The sequence below is a fragment of the Triturus cristatus genome, chromosome 5_2 (assembly GCF_964204655.1).
Source record: "Triturus cristatus chromosome 5_2, aTriCri1.1, whole genome shotgun sequence".
NCBI lineage: Eukaryota > Metazoa > Chordata > Amphibia > Caudata > Salamandridae > Triturus > Triturus cristatus.
In genome coordinates, this window is record NC_140588.1 from 965789143 (window position 1) to 965814086 (window position 24944).

At 45.1% G+C, this 24944-nt stretch overlaps 1 protein-coding gene across 4 annotated transcripts in view; it reads right to left on the bottom strand.

Moving 5' to 3' along the window:
• Positions 1–24944, bottom strand: part of GUCY2F (guanylate cyclase 2F, retinal) — a 347423-nt gene that overhangs the window by 242358 nt on the left and 80121 nt on the right. For all 4 annotated transcript variants that reach the window (XM_085608170.1, XM_085608167.1, XM_085608168.1 and 1 more), the window contains exon 4: positions 15405–15759. In XM_085608170.1, the coding sequence (XP_085464296.1) occupies positions 15405–15759 (355 nt within the window). The remainder of the gene's footprint in view (positions 1–15404; positions 15760–24944) is intronic.

The following is a 24944-nucleotide window of genomic DNA, read 5'->3' on the forward strand; positions in this document are numbered from 1 at the left end:
TTTGTATTAGTGCTACCTAGAGCAATTAAGAAGGGGACGTGTCGTGGGAATTTTCGGCAGGGTGGGATTGGCCCAAACTATTAAAAAACAAACAAACCCCACTACTTACAGAGGAAAATGTATTTGACTCAAAAAAATTCAGTGGGAGATAATTATCTAACCCTCTGCGCTGAGATTAATGAAACCCTAGATTAAAGTATCTCAGTAAAGAGGCTGAAAAACAGAGAGAAACCTTCCACCCCTTGGTACAGAGAGGACCTGAGGTAACAGCGGAAGGAATGCAAATTGGCTGAAAGAAAATGGAGGCGGATGTATGCTGAAAAAGATTTTTTAAAAACTTACAAAACTCAATTGCATAAGTATAAGGTGGCAATTGACAGATCCAAGTCTGAATACTTTGCAAATACCATCTTGCAATCATCGAATAAGGCTAGATCCTTTTTAATATAGTAAAGGATCTTTCTAAGCCAGTTTGCGTAAGTAATAAGATTGTAGCCACACAAAAGCTATGTGAAGATTTCGCAATGTATTTTAATGAAAAGATTAACAAAATTATCAACGGCCTTAATTTAAAGAAGCAGACCGGAGTGGGCGGTGACAGTGATAACAATGCACCCACAAAGGTGGAGAATGATTTATTGGGGCCAACTGTGCTGGAGACACAGATTGTGAGCCTAGATAGTAACCATCAGCCTACTTTGGAGTGGTTCCAATTGCCTCTGGAGGAAACGTTTAATAATATAGCGTTGACCTTTTCCTCAGGGTCACCACTGGATCCCCTCCCTCAGAGGGTGTGGAAGGAATTTAAAGCGGCACTTTTCCCCTGGTTGCATCAGATATGCTGCCAATCGCTACAGGAAGGAGAGGTCCCAGAATGCTGGCAACAGACAGTAGTGACCCCGCTACTCAAGAAACCAACAGGTGACCCCTCTGATATGTCTAGTTATAGACCTATCTATTTTTTATTTTACAAAGTTTTATATAGCGCGAACCAGATCCCGAGGGATATCAGAGCTCTTTACAAAAGGAAGAAACGGAGAGTACTATTCCAGTAACGATATCAAGTAAAAATGCCAACCAGTTGTAGTCACAAAAAATCACATACAAGTGATACACAACGAGAAGAGAGGGATAATACAGCTCCAGTAACGATATCAGATAAGAATACCAAACAATTAAAGTCACAATAATCACAGACAGGTGGTACACAGCAAGTAGTGAAATAAACAGGTCAATAACAGGCTGCTACGAGGGCAAGCCTTACATCTGAAGAGGCAGAGAGCAGAAACACAGGATGGTAAAAAGGATGTAGAGTCTATCAACACCTGTTGTAGGATCAATGGTTGTGCGCGAATGCACATCGCCAAAATTAAGGTAAGAATTTGTTCTTTAGGAATCTTTTGGCTTCAAGTTTGAAAGCAGTTATTGATGATATTCTGCGCAAGTCCGGTGGAAGAGAGTTCCAGATCTTTGGTGCAGCACCTGAAAAGGCTCGACGACAAGTACTCTTTTTATTCATGATACGTGGTTTCAGGAGGAAGCTGTTAGCGCTTCTTGAAGCTCTCTCGCCACATGATAATTCAAGCTTTTGTGCTAGGTACCTGGGTGTGTTGTCGTGCAAGGCTTTGTGCGCTAGAACGATAATCTTTAACTGGATTCGGGCTTCGTAGGGCAACCATTTAAGAGACTTTAGGACTGGGGAGATGTGCTCAATTCGTTTGGTACCAGTAACGAGTCTGGCCGCAACGTTCAGTGCTGACCTCAGTGGAGCCAGGGTGTACTTGGGAAGGCCACAAAGCATAGCGCTGCCATAATCTAGCCTCGGCAAGACCAGTGCTTGGACCGCTTGTTTGAAGTCATGTTGTGGAAGGAAGGGCTTGATATTTCTGAGTGTCCTCGTCAAGTGATTAGCTCCCTTACATACGTTGCTAATATGATTTTTTATATTCAGGTGCTTGTCCAAGCTCGCCTTACTACCTTATCCAGTAAAAATCCTTGAGCGAATAGTGAGCAAGTCTCTGTCCAACTACCAAGAGGCTAATCATCTACTAGATCAACTGCAATTTGGATTCCGTCCGGAGCACGGAACAGAAACAGCCCTAGTAACTATGTTTGACGACATGAGAATGCGAGCTGACAATGGACAATCAGTTGTCCTGGTGCTGCTGGATATGTCAGCAGCATTTGACACGGTGAACCATAGAATCCTGTTAGAAAGACTCGGAAATATTGGAGTTAAAGGTCAAGCATTAAAATGGCTTCAGTCCTATTTAGTGGACAGGACGCAGGCAATGAGGATCCAACCTTTTACATAATAAAAGACAGCTGTTCTTCATGGGGTCCCGCAGGGCTCTGCTATCAGTCCAATTTTATTCAACATCTAACTGCGCCCACTCATTCCCATCATTAAATCCTTTGGAGTGGAACTGGTCAACTATGCTGACGATACACAGCTTATGTTCTCGCTGGAAAGAGATAAAACAATTTCCATGGATATATTTCATCAGTGCATGGAAAGCACTACAAACTGGCTTAGAAATAGCTTTCTTCAATTTAACAGAGACAAAACAGAAGTTGTCTTCTGCACCACAAGCAAAATAGCCTGTCTCCCCTTCCTACTGATTTCCGGATTACCCCTACGGATAGCGTGTTAACTCCAACTAAAACAGTATGCAATCTAGGGGTGCTGATGGATAACAATCTCCAATTGGATTCACAAGTCAACAAAACAGTCGGCACTTGTTGCTCCTTGATTAGAGCTCTACGTAAGATTCTCCCGCTATTACCAGTCTCTGCCAGAATACAAGTGGTGAGGAGTGTTATCTTGAGCAGACTGGACTATTGCAACTCTCTGTGTCTTGGAGCTCCTAACTCCATGATACTGAAGTTGCAAAGAATCCAAATAATAGCTGCAAAGCTGGCCTTAAATCGGCAGCGCAGATCTTCTGCATCCCTAGCTCTAAGAGACCTTCATTGGCTACCGATACAGCAGAGGATTTATTTTAAATCTCTCTGCATTGTCTTTAAGGCAGCTCATGGCCTGGGCCCTAGCCAACTGCAGCGAAAATTTACATGGTGTACCCCTATACGAAACCTTCGCTCGTCAACAGCAAATCTGGTCAACATCCCAAGATTTAAAAGAGCTAGAACAGGAGGAAGAGATTTTAGTTCAGTGGCCTCACGACTGTGGAATGAGCTTCCATCTAACATTAGGCAGAGTGAGAATGTAATGCAATTTAGGAAAAAACTGAAGACATGGTTATTCCTAAGGGAGAAATAATACACAGATGTAATGTCACTGATCCATCTTCTGATCTCGTCTGGTTCTCCCCCTCTCTCTCTAACCAAGTTCCTGTTTTGTTTTTTTAGGGCGACTGATCAAGCATGCTTATAACAACAAGGTATTCTCCCAGCGCCAAGATACCCGTAGGGTGGTAGTGCGCTATAGAAATTGATTTTAAATTACATTACATTACATTTCAAGGCTCTGGTAGAGCTGACCCAGAAACCAAGATTTTCCAGCACCACCTTGGAAGTTATTGGTCCAGATGGCCAAACGAAGAGAGACACCCCAGACATATTAGACGAGACATTCCATGCATTTTATAATACCCTTCACACAACGCATAGGACGCAACCGATAGAGTTTGAGCCATACTTCGAAGACATAGCGCTGAGATGGCTGGGTGACACCCAGAGAGAATTTCTACTGGCAGATTTTGAAGACGCTGAGATATGCACGGCAATCATGCAGCTACAGTCTGGCCAGGCCCATGGCCTGGACAGCCTACTTGCAGAATTCTATAAAACATACAGCGATGCCCTCATCCCGATTCTAAAATATGTTTACGAAGAGGCACGAGAGAAAGGCATACTCCCGCAAACAATGTGCGAAGCACTTATTATATCTATACTGAAGCCAGGGAAACCAGGCGACAGATGCGACTCATACAGGCCACTCTCGCTAATAAACTGTGACACCAAGATTCTGGCAAAACTACCGTAGTGTAGTTCCTATATCCCTGATAGGCTCTGCACATTGGAATAATATACACTATAGTTTTGACATATGACTGAGGTCAGTATGTCTCTGTCGAGTACATTAAACTTAATTACTTGTGTGTGCCAGCTAACTCAGAGGTCACTAGAAACGTCTCGAATATACAAGAAGGGATTAGTTTCTAACAACCGCATAAACATGACAACTTTGTTTCCCTTAGAGTCGGAACAATCTCAGAACTGTGGAAACAATAGATAACAGTTTCACTCAGTCAATTGTGCATGCTTCGTTTCTACAGAGTTGCACAGAAATAGATAGACGGTGTTTCAATAAAAAGGGGTTTATTGAACAGTCTTATTTCTCATGCAAGACATATGAACTGCTACAATTGTAAGACAGGATGCGAAGTACAATATGTATAGGGTTAGCAGTAAGATAAAATAATACTGCAATAGCATGGTTTGTAGCTATGACATATATTCATAAAATACATACATAAATAACACAGGCTAAAATGTGAATACTCATCTGATGCTTCTAAATAGTTCTACCCCAGTGTACCTTACCTAAGTGTAGTACGAGGTAAGAAGTAGGTGCTGTTTTCTAAAGTATAGCTAGCTATAGTTTTAATTTTGCCAAGAGTTGCCAAAAGTTTCTCTAAATTCTAGTCCGCTCCATACCTTAGAATGTGTGAGGTTGGAATCTCTTTCCGGGACTCGATATCTAACACCCCACAAGGGGAGTCAGAAACACAGGAGCTGGATTCTCTGCGAGGAGGATGAAAGCATCTGGTCAGTGCATAAGGCGGGAACTCGATCTCCTTCCGAACTCGCCGTGGCGAACCGCAAGTAGACAGTCGAACTGGACCGTACTGGAACCGTGGTTTGCCAGGGCAAGTGCAGGTATATTTATACCTTGAAGGTGTTTGGGAATGCCTGTATTGACGTAAAAGTCGGGCATCGGAACGTCATGAATGAACCCCTAAGGAATAGATGTTCATGCATAATAAACGAGTTCTTGGAGAAATCAATATCCAAGCAAGGGAAATTCCTAAAGGCTTAAGAGTCTGGTTTTCCAAGAACTCGTTGTGACGTGGATTGACGGATGTAGGAGACCATGCCTGTATTTGGTTAGCATGGACAATGCCTAAATAAGGGCTGGATTTTTTATGCCTAAATAAAGGCAATATAAATTGTACCTATATAAGGGCATAAATCGGGAAGCCTATATACGGAATCTAAATCTACACACAACACTACAAGCCAATCGCATCCTCTGATGTCTGCTTTGGTATTGCCAGACTAGTTAGGCTTTATACCTGGCAGAGGGACATCGCACAACCAGGATTACCTGGCGAGCGTCCTGAAACGCATGGGCTTTCCCCTCCTCTTCCTAGCCTGGATCCAGATGCTGTACACTAAACTGCAGGCCAAGCTGATCATAAACGGAACATGTTCCCCTAGGTTTCACATCACAAGAGGGATGACGCAGGGGGTGCCCGCTTTCCTCCCTCGTTTTTGCCTTGGCCATGGAGCCGCTGGTGACTAAACTCCGTCAACATCACCTCAAAACCTTAAACGAACGTTTCATACTGATCATGGTGGACTACCACACCCGCTGTGTGGTTTACAAATGTGTACACCAGATAGACACAAAAGTACTCATCAGCTTTCTGAGGGATGCATTCTTCGATGAAGGTATCCCAGACATCCTGGTAACTGATAACGGGGTACAATTTACATCAGAAAACATGCCGAAATTCCTGTTGGGAATGGGCATTACTCATCACAAAACGGCGCTGTAGTGTCCCTGTGCCAACGGGTTGGTGGAACGCATGAACCATTTAGTGAAAGAGTGTCTACAGCGAGCAAAGATCTTAGGAATCTCTGCAAAAGATGCTTTGTGTGATACATTTTGGGCCTAACGTTCAACCCCTAAATTAGTCACTGGGGTTTCCCCTTTTAGCTCCTTGAAGGGAAGAGTTCCCAAAACCAGACTCTCACCTCTTTGGAAAAGACAGAACACCTGCGTAGTAAATCGTGATGAGATTGACAAAAGAGTAAGTGTTCATCAATCCAAGTACAAAAACAGGTATGACGAAACAAAACATGTTAAATCACGCACATTCAGAGAGGGCGATTGGGTTTGCGTAGACCTTCCGAAACCACGAAGAAGGGAGGCTACAAGGTTCTCAGAACCCATGAAACTAAAGTGGGCAGAAATGTAGTTCAATTTGCTAATGGGCAAACTTGGAGCATGGACAGAATTGTCCCTCACTGGCAAGGTGTTGTTCCTCATGTCGATGCTCAAAGGAATGAGAGGGATTTTGTTCCTCCTAGGAGATCCCTAAGATCCAGGTCCACGCCTAGGTTGACAAAAGACTATTGTACTATATAAATGTTATTGATCCTGTGTTCTTCGGGTTCTTGTATCTACTGTTTTTATCGACTCTCCAATACCCTGAAAGGCAAAACCTAATCTCCCTATATGTCGACGACTTCACACTATACCTATGCAATCCTGAGAAGAGTCTTAACCCTATATTACATGCGTTTTTGCAGTTCGTAAGGTATTCGGGGATCAATATCAACTGGAGCAAGTCACAAATCTTCCCCCTCACAGATGCGGTCAAGAGATACATCCCAGACTACCCCTTAACCTGTTGCGATAGTGAAATAAAATACCTTGGGATAGTAATAACTAGAGACAGGGAAAACCTTTTGAGAGTCAATTATGGTAGAGTGCTTGACACTTTAACTGATTCCACCACTAGATGGATCGCTATGCCTCTCTCGCTAGCAGGTCGGGTGGCACTGGTAAAAATGGCAATTCTCCCAAAGCTGCTGTATCTTTTTATAAACATTCCCTATGCACCCAGCAAATACTTTATTAATGCTCTCAAATCTCAACTTGTACGACTGACCTGGTGGGCAAACAGCCCAGGCTAAGGTGGGAAACACTGACTCTACCCTTTGACAAGGGCGAGTTTGAAGTGCCGGACATGGAACTGTACTTCTGGTGCGCCCAGGCGCATTTCCCTACATATTCGATACATCCACTACCGTACATGCCTCATCTCGCAGTAGAGCACTGGCCCATGGTGCCGACTCCATGCCCTGCATATATAAGCGCACCGACTAATCCTAACTGTAAAGACCCAACCACAGTGGAATGCACAAATAGAGCATGGAGGGCAATAGCTAATCGACTGAAAGTAGATATGATATACTTTCCTGCTTGGATATTCCAGTCACACAAGAGGGGAGATGTCGACAAATGCTTCATAAATTCAAAACACAAACCTGGTGGACACTATACGAAGAGGGGACTTTTCGCACACGAGAACAGTTCTTTAAAGATTACCAACCCACTTCTATGGAGCTCTTTATGTATGTAAGGCTCCGCCACAATGTCAAGTCTGCTACTCCTGACTTTCCTGCTGAGCCCCCCATTTTGGCCCCATTACACTCCTTACTCCAACGGTCCACCTGGACCGCGCGGTCCAGGTGGGAGGGTGACCTAGATACCCCTCTTAGTGATGATCAATGGACATTTTGCTGTCAGCAAACGGGAAGAATATCGGCCAGTAGCATACTGCATATCATACACTTCAAATACCTCTACCGCTTCTATTATACTCCTGTAAAACTATTCAGTTTTTGTCTCAGGGATAGCGACAATTGCGACAGATGTGGTATGGAGGGAGCCATTTTTTTACACTTGGCCTGGAAATGCGCCTCCATTAAGACATACTGGGATACAGTACTAGAAGCCCTCAGCCAGATGACAGAGATTTATGTAGCTCCTTCCCCTCTCACCACACTATTGGGATACACAAAAGATCTTGAAGCCTCACTCAGAAGATACGTATCGTTAGGCTCACTCCTGGCTAAACGCAGGGTGGCCTGCAGCTAGGGAAGGGGGCGGGCCCGCAAGTTTAAGGAATGGCTTCCACCCCTGTCCCAGGCCTCCTGCACAGCATTCTGGCACAGTCCAATATGGCAGGCCTCTTCTTCCCCTGGCCAGAGCTCCTGTGACCACCAAGAGGTCTAGCTATTATAATGGGCAAACCCTTCCTTGTGGTCACTCCAAACAAGTCATGGGGCAGCTTCCTGGCTCACTGGGTTTGTAGCACAAATGAAGAGGGCAGATCGTGTGTCAATTTCATCATGCTGATGCCTGGGGTGGCCCCTATGAAAATAATCAAGTTACAGAGCACAGCCCCCAGGTCATCCTCCTGAGGTAAGGAAACTCCCACCCTAAACCCAGGGCCCTTTGCCCACTGCCTGGGAGCAATACACATCCCACTACAGGAGAGCCACCCAGCTGTCAGGTGACAGTTGAAGACTTAGAAGCTTTAGGCTCAAAACCGATAACTTTCTAAAAGTACCAGTTTGCAACTTCTTTTTACAAATGCGTATGCGCGGGCGTCCGCGCATGCGTATTTGTGAAAAGAAGTTGCCGTCAACGAGGAAGAGGGAGCCCCGGGACGCCGCACCGCAGGTAAGGCATTTTATCTTATTTTTAACATAGTTTAACTTATTTTAAAATGAGGGCGGGCGGCGGACGGCAGGCAGCTCTGCTTCGCCCTGGCGTGTGCGCAGCGCTGCCTGCTACGCCTACTTCGTAAACCGCGAAGCAGGCAGCGCTACGTACACTACGTGGGCAGAGCGGAGCACTACGCCCGGGTTTAGATAAGACCCAAACTTGTATGCCTGAGAAACATTCCACGAAAGCAAACTTTGACATACACTACTCTAACGTCCATTCGGTCATAAACAAAACATGAAACACAGCTCTAACTAACTACAAACAATACGACTTAGCTACAGCATAATCTAAACAGCACCTTCCACAATGTTTTCACTATTGGTATTATATTTGTTCTTTCTTCTTATTTTTCCCTTAGTTTTCGGTTTTCACATTAAAATAATAATTTCTACCACTTTCAAAGATGCTCATGAATATCACTTAGGTGTTATTATCCGTAATGTTCCGACATGTGTTTTATACGTAAGTTACCAGGTGAGTTTGAAGACTTAAAACAATTGGCAGGAATATGCACTCATGGTATGCAAACACTGTTTGTCAATGGAGGTAACAACGTACGCATAACAAAGGAGAAAGTGATATTTTGTACAAGTATACAAGTACACATGCTATCGCTGTATATACTGCTATGATCGCATGATGGAAATGCCCGTCTTTATGTATACAGGACCGTAAAAGCGTCTCTTCTGATTTCTATGATACATGTGCAACTGTATGTTTAATTGCATAAAAATCAATAAAAGATATCTAAAAAAAAAAAGAGTAGGGCCTTGCGTACCGCTCATTTTATTTACCCCCATTTACCTCAGCATGCTCGCTCTTTATATAACACTGATTTGTTGCCAATCAGTTCAAATGACAGAGATAAAAAATAGGTAGGCCAGCAACACGTACGATTGGGAGAAAAGATGGTCTAATAAAGCCTTATCTACACTCATATTTAGATATGAATATGTAATGTACCCATAGCCGAGGCTGATAGCTCTGTGTTGTCCTCATGGTCACAGGTTCAAATCCCAGTGGTTTATGTAATGTAACCATAGCCACGGTTGATAACTCTATGTTTAACCTCATGATTGTCGGTTTGGATCCCAGTGGGCCCTTTCTGACTTTTATCTAGTCAAGGTCAACAAAATGAGTACAACAGATTTGGATACCAATAATATACATGCTAACAGACCCGTTTTAGGTGGGAGACTACAAATATTTTAAGAAAAAAACACAGAAATTCCCCGAATGTATGTCAATGGGGAAAATGCATTCCCCCGTTCATTTTTCAAAATCTCCCACCTTATAGCTGAACAATATTGGACAGTATGCAATACACATTTGCCCTTAGGTGGGATGAACTTCACAAAGGCACCCAATGTTATGAATTATGTAATCATAATCTCATGATTGACCAAATTCAGACTAAGATACTGAGACATTCTGTAGGCAAATCTTTATGTCCTGCCACTATTCACGTGTGTGAGCCAGAGGCTCCATTATCGAAGATCATCAGTTCACAAGTACTTCTGCACCCTGGTCATTAACAATAATACTATAAGATGTCGCAAAAGAGCACACACATGCCTTGATAACTCCAGTGTTGAACAGTGTTTAATACTGACAAAGTAGACATGTCCCAAGTACAGACCAATCTCTTAGCACAGACCAACCGCTGATTTCTTCTTCATGGTAAACAGTTTTAAAATAATGGCCAGCTCACAACTTTGTCCTCTAGGTATAGCAGTGATTCATAAAATAGTGGTCAACAGACAACTGTATTAAGATAGAAGCATTATGTTAGATAACAAAAGTTATTGCGTTTTATCAATTATGATGTACATCAAAATACCTCTCATTAAATGCCATAAAAATAAGAAAGCCTTTAGTATTTTTTATGAAAACACTAGTTGTGTACATGTATTAAATATTAAATAACTGTGTATTAAACTAAGGTAAAATGTCTCATCCTGCTTCAAATTGTTAATAAAAATCTGGTCTTATTAAATGTCTCAGACATAACAGACTTTTTAGTAACTTTTATAAGGTAATTTCACATTGATTTCCAGTTGAAATATACAATTGGATATTGAAAGATATTTATTAATATATTGGAATTTGAAAGATATTTATTCATATATTGGAATTAGATTGTCGTTTGTGTGTATTTTAAAATTATGGCATGATATTTAAAATAAAGATTATAAGGATAGTGAGAATAGCAAGTAATGTATTGTGATTTATTGATAGAATGTGTGTATTATGTTATTTGCTGTTCTTTATGGTTGTCTATTGTGCCTCTTATTGTTTTTCTCTGTTAATGTTTGATTGTGATGTTGATCTTCACTGTCTTATGGTGATACTTATCTTCGATAATATGTCATTCTGATTCACTGATACAGCCCTGAGGACACAGAACCGAAAACCATCAAAACACTTGTTAGCTACTCTCTATTAAGGCTGTTTTCTATCTACAACAGTGTGTCAAAATATATGTATTTGAGAAATGGACACATTTGAGATCATAGTTGTAGTTGACATGCTAAAGGAATTGTGCTGTTAAGTTTTATGCGTGGCCGTGTTCATTGTGTATATTATAATAATAACACTAAGTATTCAAAAATATTTTTGGAATATTTGTGATTTCTGTAAAGATTGAGAGATTGTTTGATCTCTCTATTAAAAACTCTTTGGGGTAATGTAAACAGTTCCTTAACAAGGGGAGTTTAGTTCCAGCATGAGTGGTTGAAGCAAAATGCAGTGCCACGAAAAATAAAGTTAATATAAATGTTCCTATTCTTTTACTCATTTTAACAAAACCATGGTAAGTTTTAACATAACTTAACACTCATTAAGCACAACGTCTTTTACAATGGACAATGAATGTTCTGTCCTTAGCTGAAAACCAAGACTACCCCCCTGAAATACGGAGAAGAACTCTTAACATCTTCGGACCGCTGTCGGGCAAGCAGTCTGATCCTCCCCAGTTCATCAACCACTATGAACAAAGGCAACAATACAACACTACTAACTGCTCTCTTCATCCTCATCAGATGATGAACCTACTTTAGTTCATCCACTGTCTACACAACAGGTCCTACAAGGTGTATTTGGGTATCCCCCCTCTGTGCCTCTGCCACTATGTCATATGGAGGACCTTAACAGTCAGCTTTTCAACTTGAGACTCCGCATAGACAAACTCAGCAACTACAATTTGGACTACTACACGCATGCTGAAGATATTCTGATATTAATGTTTCTTAACTTGTTTCAAAATGTGCACCTTATGCTTGTCAAAAAACAGCCTACTTCACTTCTATTTGACTGTTCCTCTATAGGCTAACCTCCAACTCAATCCACAAAAGTTTACAATCTGTTGCTCACCATTGCTGTGCATTTCCATCTGGTAGGTATGTTTATATAGAGTTAAGAATAGTTAGTCTATACTTTCCTAGATATATTTACCTTCATGAAACAATAGTAGTCAATGTTTTAGTAACAATGTTTTGCCCATGATATTTTGGCAGGTCGATATATTTGCCCATGATGTCCTGACATATAACTATCCCGCTAGAAGTGCTTGTAGAAAGGGCTATTACTGAGGAGAGAGGGAAAATGGAGGTATCCTGACAGTTTGGAGCGGCACAGGAAAGTGACATGCTGAGGAGTGTGGGCCTCAAGATTACTGCACTGAACGCTGAATGGCAAACTAGCTATTTTTCTTCATGCGATCACAGCAACCATGAGTTCCCATGGAAGGGGGACCTTGACTATACAAAATATACAATCCTTGAGGGTGGTCCCTTCAGTGGGAATTACCTGAACTTCCCAATCCAAGATGATGCAGAGCCTCTTCCTGTAAGATCAGTTCTTGTTTCTGGCATATAAAAGGCAACACTGCATGCATCTCAACATATTTTCTTCCCTGGTATTTTGCTTTCCTCAGCACCCAGTGCTATACAATTTTGTCCCTGCTTTCTCTCAGCAGATTTAAATAATTAATTTTCCTTCTTCTGTTGCTTAGTCTAGCTTTCGCTATTGTTGTTCCTTTGATCTTTGATTCTCCTGATGTCATGGGTAGTTTGAGGCCTTGCTAATTATCATCACGGCAATGTCCATCATCAATTAAGATCAAACCAGGTTGCCAAAGGATGCTGTTTACCTTTTGGGCTTTTCCTCGTAACTATGACCCTCTTGAAGAGACACTTCTCACCTTTCACGTACATTATTCTGTGCAGGGGGGCATCGTGGCTAGTGGGACAGTCACCCTTTCCATGGGTAATCTCAAAGGACTCCACTGGCTCCCCATCACAAAAGATGCCACTTCAAACTGCTGACTCATGCCTACAAAGCCCTCAACGGAAGGGCATACTAGAATCACTGCCTCAACTTCCACCAACCATCCAGGAACATCCGCTCCGTCCACCTCGCCCTTGCTCAGACACCACGGATCTGCTGCAGCCTCACCAGAGGCCACTCCTTCTCCCACCTTGCTGCCAAGTCCTGGACTGCCCTCTACCTCCAAACTTCACCCTCACAGACAGACTTCAGGAAGAAGCTCAAGACCTGGCTCTTCGACTGACCCCAGCAGCCTGGATACCCTCACAGGTGATAAGCTGTGCTTTACAAGTACCAAGTGATTGATTGATTGAATATTTTTGAGAGGACTGTAATTCTAGTTCCCTTACTCTTTCTTTCTACCCCATAGTGACTTCCATTTTTACATAAAAAGTGGATAATACTGATTACCTATTACTATTGCTTTTCGTAGTCTTGTTTTTGGATTCCTTATGTGTTATGTTTTCATTTTTTTCAGCTCTCTAGGGCTCATGAACATTTGGAGCTTCTGATGATTATCCCGTATTTTAAATAAGGATCCAAATGTTGTTGACTTAGCTGCAGACTATGTTTGAGTTTCTGATTTGATGTATCAGGCTGTGTTGTTCTTGTTACTTTGCAAAGAAGGAAAGGGCCCCAGCAAAGGGAGTGTCAAGAGGAACAGGAAGGGGCCTCTGAACAACATCCAGGGCATCACCAAGTCTGCTATTTACTGCCTAGCGCGCCGTGGAGGAGTCAAGCATATCTCCAGCCTCATCTATGAGGAGACCCGCGGTGTGCTCAAGGTTCTTCTGGAGAATGTCATACAGGGCGCCATCACCTACACCAAGCACGCCAAAGGAAGGCCATCACCGCCATTGATGTTGTGTACGCCCTTAAGCACCAGGGACATACTCTAGGGATTTGGCAGCAAAATACTCTACTTATTCTCAGAAAAACATACAGAAGATGATCATGTTTATCACATGTATGCATCACTTATAAGAGGACACAGAGCATGTAGTTTTGCGCTGCCACTCACTGCACCATTTGTTTGGTTTTATTATTTGTTTGATCAAAAATTGAATTTGACTTTACAGAAATATTGTATCCCTTAACTACAGACATCTGTTCCTTGCTCAACCATTTTCCCCAGTCCATGGTGACTGCAGGGTTTCCCTTGTGTCTTAAAATCAACTTAATTTGTATAGTGTCATACCCCCTCTGGGTCATGAGGGAATCCGGTGCCACTAGGTCACATCCGTTGGGCCTGGGGTAATTTGTCTCTGATGTCCCAGGGACCAACTGCTATGACTGTGCAAACTAGGCCAAGTACAACCTCTTCAACACTTGACTCTCAGTGGTAACGATGGTGAGCTTTCACAGGCTTCTCAGAGAGGTTTGTGTGGGAGTACAACAGACTCCGCATTCAACAACTACCCAGCAGTGCCGTAAAATACTTATCTGTTAATAAGAAAAGTACTTTATTAAGTAGGAAAATTCATTACTATCCACATTTCAGTCCATATACCCCCATCAATGGTGAAGGAGGTTGACCGGCTGCAATTGAATCAAAAGGACCTAACCACATTTTTAAGGGGAGGCCTGTCTCCTCTTTTCCCACTTCAGTGTCTACGTTCCCTCCTTGCAGTCTCAGGAATATCAGCAAAATGCTCTCCCACTGCTTAGAAAAAGAATCTTACCTCTGTCTTGTGCACATGAACAGGTCTGGGGTTTTCAAAATGGAACTGGCAGGCCATTGTCAGACCTGCAGGCCTCAGACACTCATTTTTATGTGTAGCATGTAAACCACACACGGTATGCATACACCTATGAGCTTGGGATCTTAGTGCAAGGATCCAGGCTCACATGAAGCAGCAGAACTTTGTGCAAATAGGCCAGCAGGTCTCCACTCTCCTGACACAACTAAATGGTCTGGTCGCACTAGGATTTTCAAAAACATGGCATGCTGCCACCACTGTCCTATATGCATGAACCCGTAATAGGGACAGTAATCCTCTGTCACAATGGAAAGCACACTTGGTGCATCTTTCCAGATCCAAGATGGGTTTGTGACCACACTCTTGTCAAATGACAGGATTAGGCCTTTGCACACATGCTAGTTTGGCATGAGGCTGGGCCAGAATCCAAAAACCAGTATACCAGATAGTCACAATTGACGATGCAGGTCAGGGGACATGACCATACACCATGCAAGGGGCATTACCGTCCTAACATATGGTTTGCTGGAATTTCCAATTATTTTGTTGTTTTATGTGAATGCAACATCCTCAGATGTAATCCCCTTCTTCATGCTAACAAATGGTGTAAATCATATAAAAGGAGTCTTTTTTCATGTGTCTTTTTACATTACAGAAATAAGTCTGAAAAATATTTTTAAAGTCATGCATTGTTATTGATGATCAGTAAATTGCTCAAAAAAGTCCAAAGACTTTAGTTTTTATTAGAATTCGACAGACATCCGAACACAGTATCAAGAGTTCCTAGACCAAGAACTAAACACATTACTATCAACAGCTGACCTTACCTCCAGTGCAGATCTTTCCATGGCTGAACCAGCAGTAGGAGTCTGACTTAGGAGACACTCCACTGGGGAAGTGAATCGGTCTTCCCATGAATCTCACCATGTCTGATTCCATGTCTACCAGGTAAGTTCGATGAAGCTGAGAGGTTTTAATGTCGGTATCAAGGATGACATAATCTGTGAATCCGTTTCCGTTTGAATCAGTCCGGATCCTCTGGTTAAATCCATAAAACTCCATGTTTTTAGAACTTCTAACCAAATTGGTTCCAGAAACCCATGTCTGATGTCTCTCATTGTGGTGCATGGCCTGGGCAATAAAGTAAATTGCATTGTAGATTGTGCCAAACAATGGTGACACCTATATTGATTAAAACAAATAAATAAAATCATGCTGTTATATTTATCAAATAAACGTATAATATTCTCTATGTTAATGTTTGTAGTACTGGCGATTAAATAAAATATTGACAGAATAAATGTTCCTATTGCACAAGACTTCAAATTTTGACAAGTAGTTTCCACAAGCAGCTTAGCTGGACTAAATAGTCTCCTAGCATAGTAAACAAGTACTTAAAGGTATGATCATGGTATACAGGATCTGATTAAGAGATCCGTGGAGCTGAACACCCTCCAGCTTTTAGAGCAAATATTATATACGAGGTAGATCCTTTACCTTACTATCACTTCAGTGGATAAATGTAGACATTTGAGTTCTCTTAAAACACTTAGGAATTCTTTAAAAAGAGGAAGATTCGTGATCGGGGGGGCAGGGGGGGGCGGCGGGGGGAGACGGCACGCTGGATCAGGACTGAGGGTTTAATATTGGGCCTCACTCTGGATGAAAATGATGCCACTTTCGATTCTGCGTCAGTTTTTGTAAGTTCCCCTCCTATGGAGGTTGTGTTGGGTCTATTGGGGGTTCTCCCTCCTCCTCTAGGGGGTCTAGTTAGTTTAACTATATATGGGGCGACAGGCACACTGCACGTTGGGGGGGCTGTTCGGGCTCATGCAGGGGTGCAGGGAGGGGGGAGTTCTGTTGGGGTGGGTGGGTAGGGATGGGGTGTTGTTCGTTTTTATCACAAGGCAAACGTATTTTTGTGTTAGTTCTAAAGTGCTCTCCGGGGGACGAATGATGGCTTCTGTATATGATGGGGGGTAGGGAATTAACTTTGTTGTCTTGGAATGTGAATGGACTGGGGGACAGGATCAAACGAGGTGTGGTCCTGCAGTTTTTGAAGCGAATCTCGCCCGATGTAGTCTTTCTGCAGGAGACACACCTCATTGGCAACTCCTTCTGCGCCATGAATCGGCGTGGCTATCGCCTAGTGGCTCACTCGGGCTTCACGTCTGGCTCAAGGGGTGTGGGCATCATGGTGAAGAACTCGCTCCCGTTGGAGGTTGATGAGGTGCTCCACGATGACAGGGGATGGTACACGGTCTTGGTGGGAAGACTGGAGGGCAAAGTGGTTGTCTTTGTGTCAGTATACATCCCACCGGGGCTGCAGTCGACCACCTTTGCGGACCTGGGGCGCCTTCTCCTTGGCCTTCCGGGGGGGCTTTTAGTTGTGGGGGGGGATTTTAATGCGGTGGTATCTGGGACTGTGGATCGTCACCCCCCTAGGGACCTCCCCCGGGCACAGGCGTGGCTACCCGGCCTCTTGGATACATTTGGATTAGTGGACTGCTGGCGTTTAAAACACCCCACGCAGCTGCAGTACACTTTCCACTCGGGAGCCCATGGTAGCCTCTCACGACTAGACTATGTCCTTGTCCCGGCGGCCTATGTTGGGAGGGTGGGAGAGGTGCGCCATTTGCCACGGGGTATTTCGGACCACTCCCCGCTCCTACTGCACTTTGATGTCTTTCCGAGGGGTGAGGGTAGGGTGGTCCCAATCAATCCTTGGTACCTGCGCGACCCCACCATTCGCGCTGAATTGATTAAATCCCTTCAGCGATATTTTGATGAGAATGTGGGGTCCGTGCCTTCGGCTGTACCGCTATGGGAGGCCTTCAAGACAGTACTCCGAGGGGAGGCCCTATCCCTTATTTCCTACGCCCGGAGGCGCGAGCGGGAGGAGGTGACCCGGATGGAGGCTGAAATAGCCGAGTTGGAGGGTAATTTAGAAGGTGGAGTGACGGATGCCGCATTACATGTCCTCCAACTCAAGCAAGCGGCCTATAGGGCCCTCGTCACGGAGGCGGCCAGGGGCCTCAGTAGAGAGCAACAGGGGCGACTGTATGATGTGGGTGATAAGGCTGGTAAACTTATAGCGTGGTTGGACAAAAAAGAGAGAGCGAATCGTGTGGTCCCGCTGATTGAGGAAACGGATGGTGTGTGTGTAACTGAGCCAGAAGAAATCGTCTCCTGTTTCGCGGATTATTTCCGTGGGGTGTATTCCCCGGTGTCTCCCTGCTCGGAAGAGGATTCCCGTGCCCTGCTCAGTGATATCGCGCTGCCGTCCCTTTCCGGGGATGACAGGGTGTCGCTGGACGCCGCTCCCACCTCCGACGAGATCGCCCTCGCCATACGCTCGGTCGCTTCCGGCAAGGCCATGGGTCCGAATGGTCTCCCTATCGAGTTGTACAAGCTGCGACCGGATACACTGGCACCCCACCTCCGGGCTATGTTCCTGGCGGCACACTCGGTGGGCTCCCTCCCGCTGGACCAGCGTCTGGCTACAATCGTGGTCATCCACAAGGAGGGGAGACCTCGGGACCGGGTTACATCCTATCGGCCCATTTCGCTACTGAATGCGGAGCCCAAGATTCTCGCCAAGGTACTGGCCAATCGGCTGGTCGGCGTGGTGGGCGATTTGGTTCATCAGGACCAGTCTGGCTTTATCCCCCATCGCAACACAGCCCTTAATCTGCGGCGTTTGCACGGTGTGCTCGCACGTGCCCCGTTCATACGGGAGCCGGCCATTTTGGCGTCCTTAGACGCCACCATGGCGTTTGACACGCTTGAATGGCCATATATCTGGGCGATGCTTGCGAAGTTTGGATTTGGCCCAGGGTTCATCAGTTGGGTCAAATTGCTGTATTCGGGCCCATTGGCGCAGGTGGTGGTGAACGGAAGAGTATCGGCTCCGTTCGAGCTGGGCCGGGGCACACGACAGGGCTGCCCCTTATCGCCGCTCCTCTTTGCACTTGCCTTGGAGCCCCTGGCGGAGTGGCTGCGGTGGGAGCCTTCCATCCGTGGTCTCCGCTGGACCCCTGAGTATGAGGACCGCGTATCCCTATACGCTGATGACATCCTCTTGTACCTAGCTTCCCCACGTAAATCACTCATAGTACTGGTTGATGTTCTGCATTCATTCGGTCGTAACTCCGGTCTGGTCATCAACTGGGCTAAATCGTGTGTGTATGTTCTCTCCGGGGAGGCTCCTATCCTCCCGCGGGGCTGTCCGATCCAGGTCGCCCCGCGGGGATTTAGGTACCTGGGTGTCTTCATTACTCTGGACCCGGAGGCTCGGTATGATCGGAACTTGCTTCCCCCCCTCCAGCGTCTGAAAGAGGATGTCGCGCGCTGGCGGCGTTTGCCGCTTTCGCCGCTCGGCCGGGCGGCATTGTTTAAAATGATGTCGCTGCCGCGTTTCCTGTACGCGTTGCAGAACACTATGGACCTCGTCCCAGCGCGCTACTTCCGCGAAGTGGAGAGTTTGCAGCGCCGCCTGTTCTGGGACGGGAGGCCACGTATTGCCCTGGCTAAGCTGACGCTCCCATGGTATGACGGGGGGATTGCCCTCCCGGATATTAAACGGTACTATTGGGCCTCCCAGCTAGCTGCGATTAATCAGGGCCTATATGGGCCCGCCTTAAACCCGGCGTTTGAAATGGATAGGATGCTACTTCCAGGTGGTGACCATAATCGAGCGCTCTACTCTAGCGCGCCCGACGCTCGCCTAACGGGCCCCACGCGTGTCATGGTGCGAGTGTGGCACGCGGCCAATGCAGCTATGGGGTGGAAGGACCGTTTGACCCGGGCGTCACCACTATACGCGTCTGAGCGGTTGGGCTCCTTGTGGACCTCGAAGGGCTTTGAGAAGTGGGACTTAATAGGCATCAGCAAAGTGGGGGATCTCTGGACGAGGGGAGGATTTAAAACGTTCGAGATGCTGCAGACGGAATTTCAGTTGCAGGGCAGCGAGTACTTTCGGTATTTGCAGGTCCGGCATGCGCTGGGCTCCGTCTTTCCGGACGTTGCCTCCATCCCGGAGTGTTCCCCCCTGGAGGATAGAGTGCTGGATGGACACGTCCCTGACAGCACGATCTCACTGATCTACAAAAAACTGATCAACGACCGCTCAGACTTGTTGACTGCCCTTCGTGGGGCTTGGGTAGCCGATGGGCTGGAGCTGGACGACGAGGACTGGATCTCCGCGGTGGCCTCCCCGAAAGAGGTGGCCATACCGGCTCGCCTTCGTTTCGTCCAGCTCAAGATACTCCATAGGGTCTACATGACGGGGCCAAAGCTCCTGCGTATGGGCTATGCTGAGGACGGTTTGTGTAAGCGTGGGTGTGGTGCGTTGGGGACTTTTCTGCATATCTTGTGGGAGTGCCCAGAGGTGGAGGGGTTCTGGCGTGGTGTGCATGAGGTGCTGCGAGTGGTTACGCATGTGGCGCTGTTGCCCGAAGCGAGGAGATGCCTGTTGAATGTGTGGGAGCCTACCGATTACTCGGTGCCGCAAACGTGGTGGGTGACTCTGGGGTATATGGTTGCCAAGCGTGACATTGCCCAACTGTGGGGATCCCAGAGGCCCCCGACTGTCTCGGCCTGGAAGGAACATATGGATTGGTGCATGTTTCGGGAAAAGGTGGTGTATGTGGCGAGAGGTAAGCCTGGGACATGGGTGAAAGTATGGGGGCCCTGGAACGCCTACCGCGGGGTAATCTGTGCTCCACCGTTATTGCCTGATCCGTCGCCGGCCCCGTCCCCTTAGCCAACTCATTCCCCCGGTACCGGGGCATTAGGTGTACCCAGCCCTAGTTCTGATCTCTCCCCCCTCTTGAGATTCCTATGGATGGCTAGGATTCCCCCTCTGGGGGAGCACGTGTTGCTATTTCCGATTGAGGATTGCCTTGTGGGTTTGTTTGTATTTGTCGTTCTTTAAGTTTAAAATGGAACCGTATAGTGGGGTCTGGATAGTGTGGCTCGCAACGATGTTAACTCCTGTGCATGCTCAGCCGCAGCACTATGTGTTTTATAAATGTATATCGTACGCTCCTTTCATTGCTAGCGGCCGGCCGGAAGGTTGTAGGCCCATATTTGTATATTTTTGAGTCTTGTAATAAACGGTTTCAAAAAAAAAATAGGAAGATTTTTAGTTATTACTGAACACTAAATTGGGCCCATAATCACTTTAACCAACTTTACTGAGTTTAAAACAAAGTACAAAATGTCTTCATGAGATCAATTCCCCATCTAGAATATTTTAGGATCTTATTCTAAGCACTATACAGTCGAAGAAGGGGGTCCATGCATTTGTTTTATCTATAATGGCATTGTCTACAGCAGATATATTAACATGGAAAGTTTCAGAGTTAGTAGTGCAGGAGCTGCACAGCGCAAAGCTTGCATACACAGAGCCATCATTCCTTGTCTGTGTTTCTGGGCTATGTTGTCTGCAGCTCATACATGAACTCCTAGATGTTCCAAGTTAATGCATGCAATGTATAAAATGTGATTTCAGAAAAAACAAATGCACAGATCTTGTCTGCACAGAATCACGATACGGCTCATGGTGACAAGGTATGCATGGTCAGGCAATAACCTTATTTACCAATGAGAAAGCAATCTTAATCAAATCTGGGCCTTCTGGAGCACAACATCGTTCAGAAGGGGATGAGTAATGCAATAAATCACAGATAATTAATGGATAATAAACCCTAACTGGCAGAGATGAGCTGGGAATGGAAGAGAAACATTTAAGTAAGGGTGGGCGGAATTTGCGAAGTCGCCTTTCGCAAAATAGCAAAAAATCTCTGCGAACACGCGAAATTTCGCGTGCTCGCGGAGATTTTGGGCTGATTTAATGCGTTACTGAATTTGAGCTTCAACTCGGGCACCTGCTTTATTTATATCTGTAAGTGCTTCCTGTTGGGGTTTAATTTTTGTGACAGGAGCATCGTGCCAGAATGAATCCTGCCCTGCATATTTACCCCAGAAGATGCCACCGTTTTGTGCAATACCTCTACTCAACGGGAGTACTTTCTACTGGCTAATCAGTAAGTGCTACCTCGTTGGGTAAATGTATAGTGCTTTCCCTACACTACAGCTGCGTAAAGGGCCAGAAGAGTTGTCTCCAGCGACCATGTGTGTCTATAACGTTGCCACCGCGCCGATGGGCGCCGGGGTCCCTCAAGTGAGCTGTCCATCATAGTGGGGGAAAGGGCGGGAAGACGTTGCACACCGCTGGTGTGTGGGCCGGGGCCAAACGGGCGGGCCTTCCATGAAGTTCAGATACCTCTTGTTTATAATAATATAAAGGGCCATAGACCAATCAGAGCAGCAGATGAGGAGACAGAACCTCCTGGTGTTAGGAACTAAACGGGGATTCCGCTCGAAAAACTCATGGTTGAACAGAGCTCCGTGCGGAACGCGAAAATGCCGAAATTTCACAATTTCCGCAAGCAGAACGGAATTTGTCACCCACCCTTACATTTAAGCAAACGGAAGGCCCTGAGCTCAGACAAGGAATCTTCATCTAGCAGACGAGGAGACTCAGGGTGGTTCTGCGAACATTACAACATAATAGAAGGTACTTCTCAGGAAGACCAGCAAGGGTATAACTACAGTTGTATCCTGCAGACAATGACATTTGAGAAAAATTATGAGGCCTGATCAGACCAAGATGTACAGATAGAAGCCAAACCTGTTTGACTGAGAAATCGTAAAAGACACACATGGACAATGAGATCAAAATGAGAGGCGAGTTTCGATAGGCAATATTTTTGACATAAGAATAAGACGTGCCTTCCAGGATAGAAAGCTGGGGAGAGTCCTCCAACACTTGAAACATCTGTCAGAGCACTGATAACAGAGACGTTTTTGACAGGATCATGGTGGAATGCATCTAAAAGTATGGAATAGGATAGGGGAGAAATGTCAGGGCAGGTGGAAGTGTGAGATATACAGGACTCAATGAGCTAGAATAATGTGGTCTGAAGCCAAGCAGACTGACAGGTGTGAAGGAGGACTAAGGCAGACCATTGGATTTGTCTGTTCTTTTGGAGAAGTTCTGCTCAGCCTTAACAGAAGGTTGTCTGACCATGAAAGGACTCATGAACTTGCAGCTTTCTCTTAGGGTGGTAATGATCTATGACCATGGTAGGCATGCTGCTATTGTGAGCTACTCTGGAAGAAGAGGAAACCAAATTCTCTGGCATGGAGAAGAACTAGTCCCTAACTAAGCAGACAAAAAGCAAGAACTAGTTGAATGCTTTCATGAAGGTTATTTCAAAGAAGCTACACAAACCTTTCAACTAGAACCAAACCAAATATATCTGACCACAAGTGGATTGGACACCTGCAGGAGACATTCCATGACTGTGCTATCAAAAATGAGGGGGAGATAGAGGAACAGAGAGACTCATCCGCATACTGATAAGTAACCAAAATATAGCGAGCTACTCAGTTTGCTGCGAAATAACCCTCCACAAGGTGAAGAAAACACACTTGTGTTCTAATATAACCCTCACCCATTAGGGTTGCCCCTTGGTGGCATGGTGAGTGTGAGTTTCTCACAGTGCCTGTCAGTGAGTTAGCCTCTCTGCAGAGCACACAAAGCAATGGTCATGTATTCCAGTTGCAATTTAAGTTCAGTGTAAATGTGTGTGGAGGGGGTAGAAAGTTGTCAAAATATTGAGAAGTCGAAAGTAAAAGAAAATAAACTTCTTAAATGTGGGTGAGTGCAGTTTATGTTTGTTGACAGCGATGCAAGGAAGTTCATTCAGGATAGAATGAAAAGAAAGTACTGTAGAGCAAAGAGATGAGGTTTAAGAAGTGCAGATAGACGAGATTTGGTGAGAAAAGAGGCATACATGTCAAACATAAAATACGCATAACTGAAGATCAATACTCCTTCCACAGGCCTTAATGATATTTAATTCACAGTCTCACAGTTTTTGAATTGAAACATTTTAAAAAATGGATGCAACAAGCTCAGAGAGATGCAAAATACTGGTTGTCTGGCACACTATTAGAATCACAGAAAATTAGTTTACATGTTTAAGCCACGCCCTTTAAGAGATCTTCACTTTTTTTCATCCCACTTAAAGCCCTGTCTCAACATTTTTCTATATGACTTATCACAGCCAGCAGCTGTAGGTGTCTCCCCAAGTCTCGCTAGAGAATTTTCTTCCAAATTCGATGCTGCATGCAGTGCAAAACACTGGGCAAGCATAAACTTTAAAGTGCCTAAAGTTGTTGTAATGTACAATTTTCACACTACAATAACTGTTGAACATATTATTGCTGTAAGATATGGGGCACTTTTCAACAGTGGCATAGCTAGACCATTGGCCGCCCAGTGTGGCCCCAGCGTTTGCCGCCCATGGTGGCATGTAAGACCGGGGGTGCTGATGAATTCCCGCGACAGCCCGGAGGGGTGAACTGGGGGGAGCTGGGGAGTGCTGGGGGCTGCTGGCATGATTAACGCATGGGTATGCAACGGCCGCTGGTACGAGCAAGGGGGTGGTGGGAGACCGCCGCCCCCAAAACTCTTAACGCCCGGGGCAGTCCGCCTCTCCTGCTCCCCCCTTGTCACGCCACTGCTTTTAAATGTCGCTAAATATTTCAAGACTATAAGTTCACAATTGTTTTATATAATGTCTTGCTTTCTCACTAAATTCTTCATTTAAAAGTGACTTAATATGCACCATTTGCCTATCATTTTTTCAAATATTTCTTAGGATGGGGTCCTTCACCTTCCCCCAAGTCCCACATTTTTTCATCGAACTTGCTTGCTTCGCTTAATATGTAAAAGTCATACCCAACTTTTAAATCTCGCCACTTTCAAATGTCACCAACCAACACTCTATTTCAATTGCTTTTTGTGTGAACCTTTTAAAGCTTAATATACCGTTTTGTATTGTTTGGAATCATGCAGGCTTGAGTTAGCAGGAAATGGGTAAAAAAATTCAAATGTGTTCCGTACAGGGCCCTCTAAAATGTCTTACCCGTAGCCCCCATAATCCTGACACTGGCCTGGTGAAGCCACAGGGGAAAGTCTGGGTGGTGGGCATGGGGCAAAGGAGTTCAGAAGGGGACCATGTGGTGTGGGGATGGCCAAGACTCAGACTGACTGCAGCAGGGGGGTCTGTAAAGGAACAGGGGTGGGTAGTAAGGAGCACCAGTCCACCAGATCCCTCTTATTTTTCTTAAACTTTGCAATATACGCACATGGCAGACCCTGCAGTTTTTCAAAAAATGTAGCTCTGCTGATGTAGCTACTTTGCACAACTTAACTATTGACTTAAACAAATATCAACATTACTCCCCACCCCACCCCAGGATGGCTAAACAGACCCTTGAAAAGCTCTATA